Source organism: Phyllobates terribilis, unplaced genomic scaffold (genome assembly GCF_046119375.1).
Source record: "Phyllobates terribilis strain yellow unplaced genomic scaffold, ASM4611937v1 Scaffold_1__5_contigs__length_1240528914, whole genome shotgun sequence".
In the NCBI taxonomy this organism is placed as follows: Eukaryota; Metazoa; Chordata; class Amphibia; order Anura; family Dendrobatidae; genus Phyllobates; species Phyllobates terribilis.
In genome coordinates, this window is record NW_027362761.1 from 18,772,657 (window position 1) to 18,785,854 (window position 13,198).

Genomic DNA, 13,198 nt, shown 5'->3' on the forward strand with positions numbered 1-13,198 from the left:
AGGAGCACACGTACCTATGCCTGCGAATCAGTGGTACAGTTAGCGCTGTTCCCAAGCGCCGGGTGGTGAACACAGCCCTCATCATTGTCCTTGCTGACGCTGCGATCAGCACCAGCAGGGGTTAATATTGAGAGTAATACTCTGCTCCAGCAGTGTCCACCTGTAAAAATAAGAATGAAATAATAAAAAAAAAATCCATATACTCACTTGTCCTTAGTGTCCCCCGCTGTAATCCATGCGACCGCTCAGCAAAGGAGTCGGGGAGAATGACTGCTGCAGCAAGCGAGCCCCGGAGCTGCACTCACTGAGCGGTGTCCTGTCACTCACTGAGTTCAGTGGAGGTCCAGGGCTCACTCGCTGCAGGAATCCTTCTCCCCAGCTCTTTGGTGTGAGCGTCCGCATGGATTACAGAGGGGACCTCTCCGGACAGGTGAGTATATAAGGATTTTATTCTTATTTTTACACCAGGACACAGCGGGAGCAGACTACTACTCCCAACATTGTCCCTTGCTTACGTTTAGCGCAGCGCTTTTAGGGGACAATGATGAGGGCAGCGTTCCGCACCCAGCGCTTGGGAATAGCGCTAGGTGTACCGCCCATTCCCAGGCGCCGGTACATGTCACACTGATGACACATGGATGTCATCCTTGTGTGTTCAGCATGAGACATTTTGTGGACCGTGCAGCTTGTAAAAAAAAAAAAAAAAAAAAAAAAAAGACATGGCAGCATGTTTTGTACACGGACACACGATCCGTGGAAACACACTGATATGTGCGCAGACCCATAGATTTGAGTGGGGTCTACTTGTGGAAACAATCAACACACGTACCGGACACACTGACATGTGAAAGAGCCCTAACTGCGATCAGACTGCTAAAAGTGAAAGTCCTATAGTGGAAAAAGTAGGAAAAAAATATATATATATATATATATACAGTACAGACCAAAAGTTTGGACACACCTTCTCATTTTAAGATTTTTCTGTATTTTCATGACTAAGAAAATTGTACATTCACACTGAAGGCATCAAAACTATGAATTAACACATGTGGAATTATATACTTAACAAAAAAGTGTGAAAGAACTGAAAATATGTCTTTTATTCTAGGTTCTTCAAAGTAGCCACCTTTTGCTTTGATGACTGCTTTGCACACTCTTGGCATTCTCTTGATGAGCTTCAAGAGGTAGTCACCGGAAATGGTTTTCACTTCACAGGTGTGTCCTGTCAGGTTTAATAAGTGGGATTTCTTGCCTTATAAATGGGGTTGGGACCATCAGTTGTGTTGTGCAGAAGTCAGGTGGATACACAGCTGATAGTCCTACTGAATAGACTGTTAGAATTTGTATTATGGCAAAAAAAGTAGCTAAGTAAAGAAAAACGAGTGGCCATCATTACTTTAAGAAATGAAGGTCAGTCAGTCCAAAAAATTGGGAAAACTTTGAAAGTGTCCCCAAGTGCAGTTGCAAAAACCATCAAGCGCTACAAAGAAACTGGCTCATATGAGGACCGCCCCTGGAAAAGAAGACCAAGAGTCACCTTTGTTTCTGAGGATAAGTTTGTCCGAGTCACCAGCTCAGAAATCGCAGGTTAACAGCAGCTCAGATTAGAGACCAGGTCAATGCCACACAGAGTTCTAGCAGCAGACACCTCTCTACAACAACTGTTAAGAGGAGACTTTGTGCAGCAGGCCTTCATGGTAAAATAGCTGCTAGGAAACCACTGCTAAGGACAGGCAACAAGCAGAAGAGACTTGTTTGGGCTAAAGAACACAAGGAATGGACATTAGACCAGTGGAAATCTGTGCTTTGGTCTGATGAGTCCAAATTTGAGATCTTTGGTTCCAACCACAGTGTCTTTGTGCGACGCAGAAAAGGTGAACGGATGGACTCTACATGCCTTGTTCCCACCGTGAAGCATGGAGGAGGAGGTGTGATGGTGTGGGGGTGCTTTGCTGGTGACACTGTTAGGGATTTATTCAAAATTGAAGGCATACTGAACCAGCATGGCTACCTCAGCATCTTGCAGTGGCATGCTATTCCATCCGGTTTGCGTTTAGTTGGACCATCAGTTATTTTTCAACAGGACAATGACCCCAAACACACCTCCAGGCTGTGTAAGGGCTATTTTACCAAGAAGGAGAGTGATGGGGTGCTACGCCAGATGACCTGGTCTCCACAGTCACCAGACCTGAACCCAATCGAGATTGTTTGGGGTGAGCTGGACCGCAGAGTGAAGGCAAAAGGGCCAACAAGTGCTAAGCATCTCTGGGAACTCCTTCAAGATTGTTGGAAGACCATTTCCGGTGACTACCTCTTGAAGCTCATCAAGAGAATGCCAAGAGTGTGCAAAGCAGTCATCAAAGCAAAAGGTGGCTACTTTGAAGAACCTAGAATATAAGACATATTTTCAGTTGTTTCACACTTTTTTGTTAAGTATATAATTCCACATTTGTTAATTCATAGTTTTGATGCCTTCAGTGTGAATGTACAATTTTCATTGTCATAAAAATACAGAAAAACCTTTAAATGAGAAGGTGTGTCCAAACTTTTGGTCTGTACTGTATATATTGAAAAAAAACAAAACAATAGTACACACATTTGGTATCGCTGCATCCGGAAAGACCTGACCTGTAAAACTGTCCCACTAGTTAACCCCTTTAGTGAACACCGTAAAAAAAACAAAAAAAACCAAACTGTGCTTAATCATCATATCGCTGAACAAAAAGTGGAATAAGACGCGATCAAAAAGATGAAAGTAAATAAAAATGGTACTGCTGAAAATGTCATCTTGTCCCACAAAAAATAAGCAGCCATACAGCTCCATCAGCCGAAAAATAAATAAGTTTATAGCTCTCAGAATAAAGCGATTAATGCAAAAAAAATATATTTTTCTGTAAAATAGTTTTTGTTGTGTAAAAGCGCCTAAACATAAAAAAACTGTAATAAATGTGGTATCGCTGTAAACGTACTGACCCGAAGTATAAAGCTGCCTTATCAATTTTACAGCACTCGGAACAGCATAAAAAAAACTATTCCTAAAATGTTGTTTTTTGTTTATTTTGCCTCCCAAAAATCGGAATAGAAAGCGATCAAAAAAGGTCACGTGCCTGAAAATGGCACCAATAAAACCGTCAACTTGTCTCGCAAAAATAGAGCCCTCACATGACTCTCTCATGAGTCTCCCTGTGTGGCTAACCAGTACTGCACAGCCACATATGGGGTATTTCTACATTCAGCAAAAATTAGTCACATTTTTACCCATTTCCCAGTGTGAAAATGTAAAATCTGGGGCTAAAACAAAACTTTTGTAGTAAAAATGTAATTATCCTTTCTTCACTGGCCAATGGTGTAAAATTCTGTGAGGCACATGTGGTGTCAACATGCTCATTGCACCCCTAGATGAATTCATTGAGAGGTGTAGTTTGTAAAAATGGGGTGTTCTATGGGGGGTGTCTGGCAAAGCCCTAAGGTGCCAGAACAGCAATGTGACATGGCATCGTCAAACCAGCAGAGCAAAATATGAACTCCTCCAATATGGCGCTTCTTCCCTTCTGAGCTTTGCACTGTGCCTCAAAAGTAGTTTTTAACCACATATGGGGTATCTGCATGCTCAAGAGAAATTGCACAGCAACTTTTGGGGTCCAATTTCGACTGTTACCCTTGTGAAAATAAGAAAAATTGGGGCTAAAAGATGATCTTTGTGGAAAGAAAAAGTGATATATTTTTTCTTTTCACAGCTCTACCTTATAAACTTTTGTGAAACACTTGGGGGTTCAAAGTGCTCACCACACATTTAGATAAGTTCCTTAAGGGGTCTAGTCATCAGGGGCTCCCCAAACGCGACATGCGTCTGCTAATTCAAGCAAATGTTACATTCAAAAACTCAAATTGCGCTCCTTCCCTTCCAAACTTTGCCGTGCGCCCAAACAGTGGTTTTCCCCCACATATGGGGTATCTACTTACTCAGGAGAAATTGCACAACAAATGGTATGGCGCAATGTCTCCTGTTACCCTTATGAAAATGCAAAATTGGGGGCCGAAACATTTTTTGTGGGAAAAATGTGAAAATTATATTTTTACGGTTCAATGTTATAAACTTCGGTGAAGCACCTGGGGGTTCAAAGTGCTCATCACACATCTAGATAAGTTCCTTAAGGGGTCTAGTTACCAAAATGATACCCCCCCCCCCACATCAGGGGCTTCCCAAACGCGACATGGCGTCCGCTAATTATTCAAGCAAATTTTACATTCAAAAGGTCAAATGGCGTTCCTTCCCTTCCGAGCCCTGCAGTGGTTTTCCCCCACGTATGGGGTATTGGCGTGCTCAGAAGAAATTGCACAATAAATTGTGGGTTCCATTTTTTCCTGTTACCCTTGCAAAAATAAAAAATTAGGTTAGGTCTAAAGTAAAATTTTTGTGAAGAAAAGTTCAATGTTCATTGTTTTCTTCAACATTCCAAAAATTCCTGTGAAACACCTGAAGGGTTAATAAACTTCTTGAATGTGGTTTTGAGCACCTTGAGGGGTGCAGTTTTTAGGATGGTGTCACTTTTTTGATTATTTTGTGTCATAAAGACCCCTCAAACTTATTTCAAATGTGATGTGGTCCCTAAAAAAAAAATGGTTTCGTAAATTTTTTGGGAAAAATTACAAATAGCTGGTCAATTTTAACTCTTATAACTTCTTAAAAAATATATTTTGGTTCCAAAATTGTGGTGATGTAAAGTAGACATATGGGAAATGTTATTTATTAACCCTCCGTCACATACAATATCTGTTCTAACGAGTTCACATACAATGTGACTGTCAGGCGCAGGCTAGAAAAATACCTATATCTAATGTTTGCAATTTCAGTGCTCTAAAAGTGATCAGTGACCTTCATAGGGATGTAATAAAAGAGACTACACATAATCAGGTGCAAAAAAAAACCATTTACTTAACATAAAACTAATAACTCTGAAATACAAACATTTCAAAACTCCCGCCAAATAGTCCCCAGTTCGACTCTGTCAAAAAACTCTACAAAGAAAATTTATGGAAACAAACTTAATTTTAAGGTACCTTAAGTACTATTAAACACATATTCAATCAGAATTAGATCCTGAAGTTTCCCCAGAAAAATTACACTTGCAGAGCAAAGAGCAAGAATTACACATCATTTTTGCATGTGTCAGGCAGATTGCATTATGACATTAGTGACATTCATAATTAGAAAGCCTTCTGATTCCTCTTTCCGTGGTGCAGGTGGTGCATCTCCTTCTTTTGGGAGGTGGTGCAGGTGGTGAATTTTCACTATCATCTTCTGGGCGGAATCTTTTGAGCTGAACTTGAAGGCGAGAGGGGATACCGATTGTTTTCATACTTCTCCTGCGTAGCTCTCCAAGCACTAGTTCAAGGGCCAATTTTTTCAGATAGAATCGTCCACGGAGCGGTTCAAGCTTGTTTTCAAGGTAAATGACTTGTGAATTTATACCACCCAAATTCAACATAGCAAAAAATATGACCATTGGCCAGCGTTTGGTGTTTCTGCTGACGTTGAAAGTTGAGCACATCTGATCAGCTGTATCAGCACCCCCTTTGGTTGCATTATAAAATGTAATTCTCTCCGGGTTTTTTTGTGCCTCAGTCCCAGGATCGATGGCATCATCATCATGAAGTGTTGATAGAAGAAGTACAATTTTTTTTGCTTGTGGTACATAGGAAACCAAAACCTTTCCATTATGGAATGCAAACATACTGCTGTACTGTTGTCTCCCTTTCACACTTACAAACTGTGTAGGCAATTCTTTATTTTTTCTTACAGTTCTGACATATGAAAGCTTCTGCATTTTCAGATAATCAATCCGATCACAATTTGAAAACCAATTGTCAGCTGTTATATTGCGACCCGATCCAAATAAGGGCTCAGCCAGTCTTTTTACAACATCACTGGGTTTGTTGCTGACACAGTAAGGACCTTCTGGTTGTTTTCCTGAATAAACTTCCAGGTTGTAAGTGTAGGTCTTACTGGCATCAACAAGGGCATACATTTTTATTCCATATTTGTTAGGCTTTGATGGAATATATTGACGAAAGGCACATCTACCACGAAAACCAGGGAGCATTTCGTCAGTAGTGAGATTCTCCCGAGGGCAATAGCTTTTTTTACAGTTTTCAGCAAATTTTTGGAATATATCACGAATTGGAGCAAGTCGGTCATGTGTTTTACGTTCGTTCGGGTAGTTCTGTCGTCAAACCGAAGGCAACGAATTAGAAGCTTGAATCTGTTTATGGACATAACAAGGCCAAATTTTTCAACTCCATCCCCATCTTTACTCCAAAGTTCCTCCAAACTTTGTCTATTTGCCCTATAAGCTCCTGCAAGGTATAATAATCCAAAAAAACACGCAGTTCTATTTCATCTGTGGCCTTGATGGTTCTGTTGCAGATGAACTTGTCCTTTATAATGTCTATATATTGGTTGGTATATGTGACAATAGAGTCCAGAATGTCATCTGTGAATAAACTATTCCAGCATTCAACTGCAGTTTTTGCATTACTTGCAGTTCCTATAACTGCAGGAAGGTGAGTAATAATGTTTTGAGGTTCCCTACGTTTTTTCTGGAATGGCTTCTTGTTCCATTGGTTTTTTTTTATCTTTTCCCATATAATAAGATTCTACATCTTCATCCTCATCACTGTCACCATCTTGCTCTGTTTCAGAATCCACTTCACATATTTCCACCTCATCATGAGAATCAGTCTCACTTTCCTCTCCTAAATCCTCATTCAGTGTGGGGTCTGCATCATCTAACAGCATGTTTGTTACTTCCTCAACATCAAGGTTTTTTGATAAATTGTACATTTCCCTCTCCATTTCAGCAGATAATCTGAAGCAAGAGAAGGAATATGTGTTAGGGAACTACTGTATATGCCTGAGCAGCACACTTTCTTTTTTAATCTGCCTTATTTCTATGAAATATCCTCACACTTTGTGCTATACATTCATAAAACAAGCTAAATAAACAATTGTGATGAATAAAAACATAAAATACCAACCTTATTGAGTGTGACGTGTTCACATACAATGAGCCTGAGAGATTAGCACAGTTATATCTGTCCTCCTGAAGCTCTGCAATCCAACTGTGGTATGAGGTTTCACAGAGCTGCTTGAGACAGGAGACTACCTGGAGGGAGGGGATTTCCTCACAATCTGGTGAGGAAGGAGAAATGAAAGTAAAAGAGATGTGCCTGTCAGGCCTATTGTATGTGACAGAGGGTTAACTATTTTGTGTGACATATCTTTCTGGTTTAAGGGCATGAAAATTAAAAGTTTGAAAATTGCAAAATTTTCGCCAAATTTTTAACAAATAAATGCAAGTCATATCAAATTAATTTTTACCACTATCATGAAGTACAATATGTCACGAAAAAACAATCTCGGAATCGGGGATCCGTTGAAGCGTTCCAGAGTTAATAACTCTGTGGTCAGAATTGTAAAAATTGGCCTGGTTGCAAACAACCTTTGGGGGTACAGGGGTTAACACTGTTAGAGTAATAAAGTGGTACTTTCAGCAGCATTTTATGAAAGTTCTGTTTCTCCCTACCACCATCATTATAATTAAGCCTGATGCTTCTTGTGAATGGTGTTTGTGTACTTTTAGATGTTGTCGTCCACACTTTTAACACCTTTATGTAGCATCATATCAGCATGTCATCTATTGTTATATAAATGTGGTGTTTCTATTTTACATACGGCAGGAAATTGTTTTATTTTTGTGGTGAGCCGATCCCATAGATAAGGGTTTTTATCTTCTATATACCAGATTTCCTGGTTGTAAATGCGTTTTGTGACAACACAGTGAGCCAATATGACACTAAAATAAGCAGGTTTGCTATATGCTTTAAAGTAAAACTCCAACTATAGATATTTTAAGCTTGCAATACACACGAGATAGCTGTTAGCCAAACATCCACCTGGCACACGAGGACTCAGGTCAGCCGGACTCTTACATGTTTTCAGCAGGGAGAGAAGATAAAGCCGCTGTGAGACGCCTCAGATGGTGGTTTATCACTTCTGAAAACATAAGGGTCGAGCGTTGAAATTCCTAATGCCTGATATTTCTCCTCCCCACCAACATCATTTTCAGGGCAAGTTTTAGACAAAGTGTGGTTTTTGACAAAAATTAAAAGGGATGCCCTAGACGCAAACATGTATAATCACACGGCTCATTTGGGGTGCATTTACACGAGCTGGTTTCAGACCGTTAAACGAGCTCTGATCAACTATATTCAAGTTGTTTGGCAATTATTTACCAGCCTCTTGATACAGGCTGATGAAGAATAATAGGGTAGAATGATCATTCTGTCCCCATACGGTATCATGTAAACTTATGATAACCACAGTGGCATTGCCATGATGGTGCTGGTATACATACATACATACTTTCAGTAAAGAAATCCATAGCCTGATTTTTATAAAAATCATCAATACACGTTTTGGTCTCCATGCATTGGGGCGCGCTTGTGGGGCATCATTGAGCCAAGATCTCAATCTGCACTTGCACTGCCATCATCACTATTTTCCCAAAGACTGCCTGAAGGTCAATCTGTGCATGCGTCGTTAAAGGTGCCATTTTATTTGAAATAAAACAGACACATGTTTTAATAATTTAAATTAACACAATATACTCACCACGATAATCCGGGGGTTAACGTGATGTCCCACGTTTCTTTTTTCAAATCTCTTTATTCAGCTCCAAAAGCATTCATTGCTGTACAAAAACGCATGCAACAAACACACCAAAAACGCATGTTTTTTCCGCAGCAAAAGATGCAGAAATTTCTGCAATGAAATACTCCACGTGCGCACATAGCCTAAGAGTATGTGCACACGTTGAGTATTTGCAGCAGATTTTTCTACACCAAAAATGACAGTTTGCAGGAGAACCAGTGCGTACAATACACTCTTATGTGTTTTTTCTTCGTTTCTACTAGTTTTTTTTTACCCTTTCATTTGAATGGGTGAAAAATGCTGCAACAACGCTGAAATAATTGACATGCTGTAGACTTGAAACAACACATTGATCGTTAAAATCTGCAAGAAAAAATAAGCCGCACGTGATTTTAAAAAATCTCATTCTTTTTGATGGTATTGTAAATCGCAACGTTTTTATCCTTAAAAAATGCAATGTGTGAACAATCCCTAATGATATTACTGTGGATTAGATGTCAATGTATTTTTGTTAATATGTAGCTTCATTGCAAGATATTCATTAGCAGCGTGTTTTATGACATTTTGTCTATAATGCCACTTAATTTAATCTCATCAATAATAAATCAGCAATTCACTTTTTTTCAGGGCTGTGGTGGAAAAATACCTTCTTGAAAAATCTCGGCTTGTTTCTCAGGAAAAGAATGAGAGGTAAGACCTTTAACTGATGATGCTATGGAAAAACATTGTTGGCTTCTTTTTCAGTGGACCTAGTGTTGTGACTTGTGTCCATAAAACCTGGGCATCTTCTACTACATGTCTTCTGTCACCTCATTTCCATCTAAATTTTGTTTTGACAGGAATTACCATGTTTTCTATTACATGCTCCTTGGGGCCTCTGAGGAGGAGAGAAAAGCTTTCCAGCTCAAGCAGCCTGAAGACTATTTTTACCTCAATCAGGTAAAATTCATAATTTATGTGCGCTGATATTTGATACAAAGTCCTAAGAACATTCATCTCCTAATAATAATAATAATAATAATAATAATAAAAATCCACATTACATGTAGGAACTTGGAGGATGCCTGATTCTGCTATTTTTCCCCATTTTGCACTAAATTTCTTCATTGCAGAGATGCTCACATTCTTCTGAAGCACAATATTTGACATTTCTGCTTTGTAGTCCAACTGGACATTTCTCCAGTCTTCTCTGGGGGTGTGAGCTGTCACCCCTCCCTCCCAGATGCTGCCAATCACAGCTCAGCAGCTCATCTAGCAGGCTATCCTTCTGAGAGGCTGCTGAGCTGTGATTGGCAGCATCTGGGAGGGAGGGGTGACAGCTCACACCCCCAGAGAAGACTGGAGAAATGTCCAGTTGGACTACAAAGCAGAAATTTCAAATATTGTGCTTCAGAAGAAACAAATGTTTAATATCCGCAATGGAGTAATGCAGCACAAAATGGAAAAGAGTGGCAAATTCAGGTTAGCTTGTGGATTTTCACAAGGTAATTTAACTATTTTTGTTGAAACAGTGACAGGTCCTCTTTAAGATGGCTTCTCACAAGTTATTCAAATTTTACAAGACCAGAATCTATGCTGATTAGGACCCACCGGAGTTTTGATGGCAAGTATAGCATTGTATGCAGCACACTGCAGTTTTATTACAAGTTATCCTGCCACCATTGGTTCAGATTTGGTCACGCATCCGATTCATTGCATCATGAGGGAGTCTAGGTCATGTTTTTGCCTTTAACCTTTTTGATTATAAATTATTTGCGAACTGCCTTCTGCAGTTAGAGAAATAGAAGTTTGCAGGCAAGGTATAATGCAAGCTTATCTGGCCCTCTAGTGGTCTGCTTAGCCTTGTAACATGCATATATCACCAATATAGTTTAATATGTCAACCTGGCTTTTTTTTGTTGTTTATTCATTTTACCAGTGAATAAGCCAAAGTTGTTTTTTTTTTAATTGAAGTACCAAGCACAATATACTTATAGAGGGAACCAGTATAAAGTGTAAACATAAATCCTCTAAATTTATTTATATACTATTAAAACACGCCAAACAATCCCATGTGATAAATGTCCAGTCACAGCTATTGACGGAATTGGATCTTCCTTATCACATGGGATTGTTTGGTGTTTTTTAATACTATGTAAATAAATTTGGTTTTAGAGGATTTATGTTTACACATTTTTTTTATTTAGCCTAGCCAGGGTTAAAAATAAAAAAATAAAAATGCAAATGTAAAGTAAATCGGCAGCTTTTATGTAAAAAAAAGTGAAAGTCCGAGACGTTGGGACACGCGTGTACATAGTTTTGATGCTATTAATTGTTGTTTTTCTTTTTTTTATGTTCTGTTTATCATTAGAAATGGTGCAAAATTTACCGGAATTATCTCTCAAATTATGGCATGGATTCATGCAAAATATTACATCTGGATCCTTGTACCCCTGTTCTTACTAGGTGTAGCATGGCTGACAATGGATTAGGATGTTTTTTTTTTTCTCTAGAAAGTATTGCCATTAATCAACTGTAAAGTTTTTGTAGAGCTCTTCAGCAAGCATTTCATTCCCCTATATTGCCTCCACATAAGAATTGCAGCACTACACAGCTCTCATTAAAATTGGGGCTCATCCAGGCATCAGTTTTTCTCCTGAGAGTGCTATCCATGTATTTGATGTGGCACTCGTACCTCTTATAGACTACCAGGCTGTTCACAGGTCCACACGAAAACATGGAGACCTGTCCAATTTAGTTCCGAGTCACAGATCATGCTCTCCCATGTAAGTCTATGGGGCTGTGAAAAAATAACAGACAACGCTTGGAAGCGGTCAGTGTGCCATCAACATGCTGTCCGTTTTTCACAGTGTTTTGATAGGGAAAGCTTGGAAAAAACTCTCCATCATGTGTTTGGTTTTTTGTGTTTTTTTGTATATGAGAAAAACTGGTGAAACTGATGGTAAAAACTGACACATTAATGAAAATCTGATCCAAAACACTGATAAAAATCAATTTTTTGTGTACATGAAAAATCACCGACGTCGAAACCTGCTAGATCATCCAAATTGAGAGATGTCCTTTGTGGTTTCTTTGACTAATCTGGGTCATGTGATTGTCTTCTATTAATGCAGACTTTCCTATAAGAGAATTTGAAATGGTCCGACCACTCCCTTTAATAAATACTTATCTTCTGCTTCCTAGCTTTTATCACTCCTCATTCTGCACTATTTCTCTCTCTCCTCTCTCTAATTTTGCCATTATGGAGTTTGAACGCAGTGAAGTTATCTCCTATCCCTTGAATTTTCCTGGGGGTCCGTCCACTTGAGTCTCCACCAATCCAAAGCATGGGCACATCTGCTCCATTCATTCTCAGTGGTTGCGCCAGAGATATAATTTCTGACATTGGGGAATACAAGCCATAGTTTTGCCATCACTATTTTGTATTCCTTTCTTTTATAGAATAATTTCAAGATCGAGGAGGGAGAAGATCTCCGGCATGATTTTGAAAGGTTGAAGCAAGCCATGGAAATGGTTGGATTCCTCCCAGCCACAAAGAAACAGTAAGAATTTCAGGCTTAATTTATATATGCCATGTCCGGTGCTTGTACTTTGTACTTGGGGTATGTTGCATATCCTGTGTTGAAATCCCCATGAAAATTGTTTTCAAGCAGCCTGCCTTTATTTTCAGTGGGGAATCTGTGTTCTACTCAAATGGAGGCTGATTTTTGTGCCTCACATCTTAAAGGAGTTTTCCCATGAATAAAAGTTATTTTAATCAAGAGATCTTGGAAGAATAATTTCCACAATTGGATGTGGTTAAATAAAATGTTCCTGTGCTGAGATAATCTTATAAATGTGCCCCTGCTGTGTACTGTGTAATGGCTGTGTCTGACCATACAGGAACATGGTCTGATCATACCATATCTCCTGGGATGGGGAGCATGCAAGAGAGTATACAGATATTACAGCTCTGGATCACAGCTGATTCTTTCTTTGAAGTAAATCGTTGTTTATAAACAGGAAGTGAAATGTTTTACCTCACAAAAAGAATCAGCTGTGATCCCCTGCTGTAATGTCTGTATACTCTCTTCCTCCCCTGCCTAGGAGATGTGGTATGATCAGATCATGTTCCTGTATGGTCAGACACAGCCATTACACAGTACATAGTAAGGGCACATTTATAAGATTAGCTCAGCACAGGAACATTTGATTTAAACACATCCAATTGTGGAAATTATTATTATTCCAAGATCTACAGATTAAAATGAACTTTTGTTTGTGGGAAAACTCCTTTAACACCACTTCACTAAGTGACATGTAATTTAAAGAGGTGGTTTACATGTGCATTTTGCATGGAATCTGCCATAGGTTGTCACATGCTGTTTAACCCTATTGAATTCACGGACCCACACTGTTCAAGCTTCAACTCCGCTGGAAGACTCAAGGCTTAGCCTCATATTTCTGCCTCGGATTCGCTACAAATGCTTGTTAGACTTTTCCTGT

The 13,198-nt window shown here is 39.3% G+C and overlaps 1 protein-coding gene across 9 annotated transcripts in view; it reads left to right on the forward strand.

Moving 5' to 3' along the window:
• Positions 1-13,198, forward strand: part of MYO9B (myosin IXB) — a 238,122-nt gene that overhangs the window by 132,704 nt on the left and 92,220 nt on the right. For all 9 annotated transcript variants that reach the window (XM_073657341.1, XM_073657251.1, XM_073657105.1 and 6 more), the window contains exons 4-6: positions 9,341-9,403; positions 9,553-9,652; positions 12,155-12,255. In XM_073657341.1, coding sequence (XP_073513442.1) covers positions 9,341-9,403; positions 9,553-9,652; positions 12,155-12,255 — 264 coding nt within the window. The remainder of the gene's footprint in view (positions 1-9,340; positions 9,404-9,552; positions 9,653-12,154; positions 12,256-13,198) is intronic.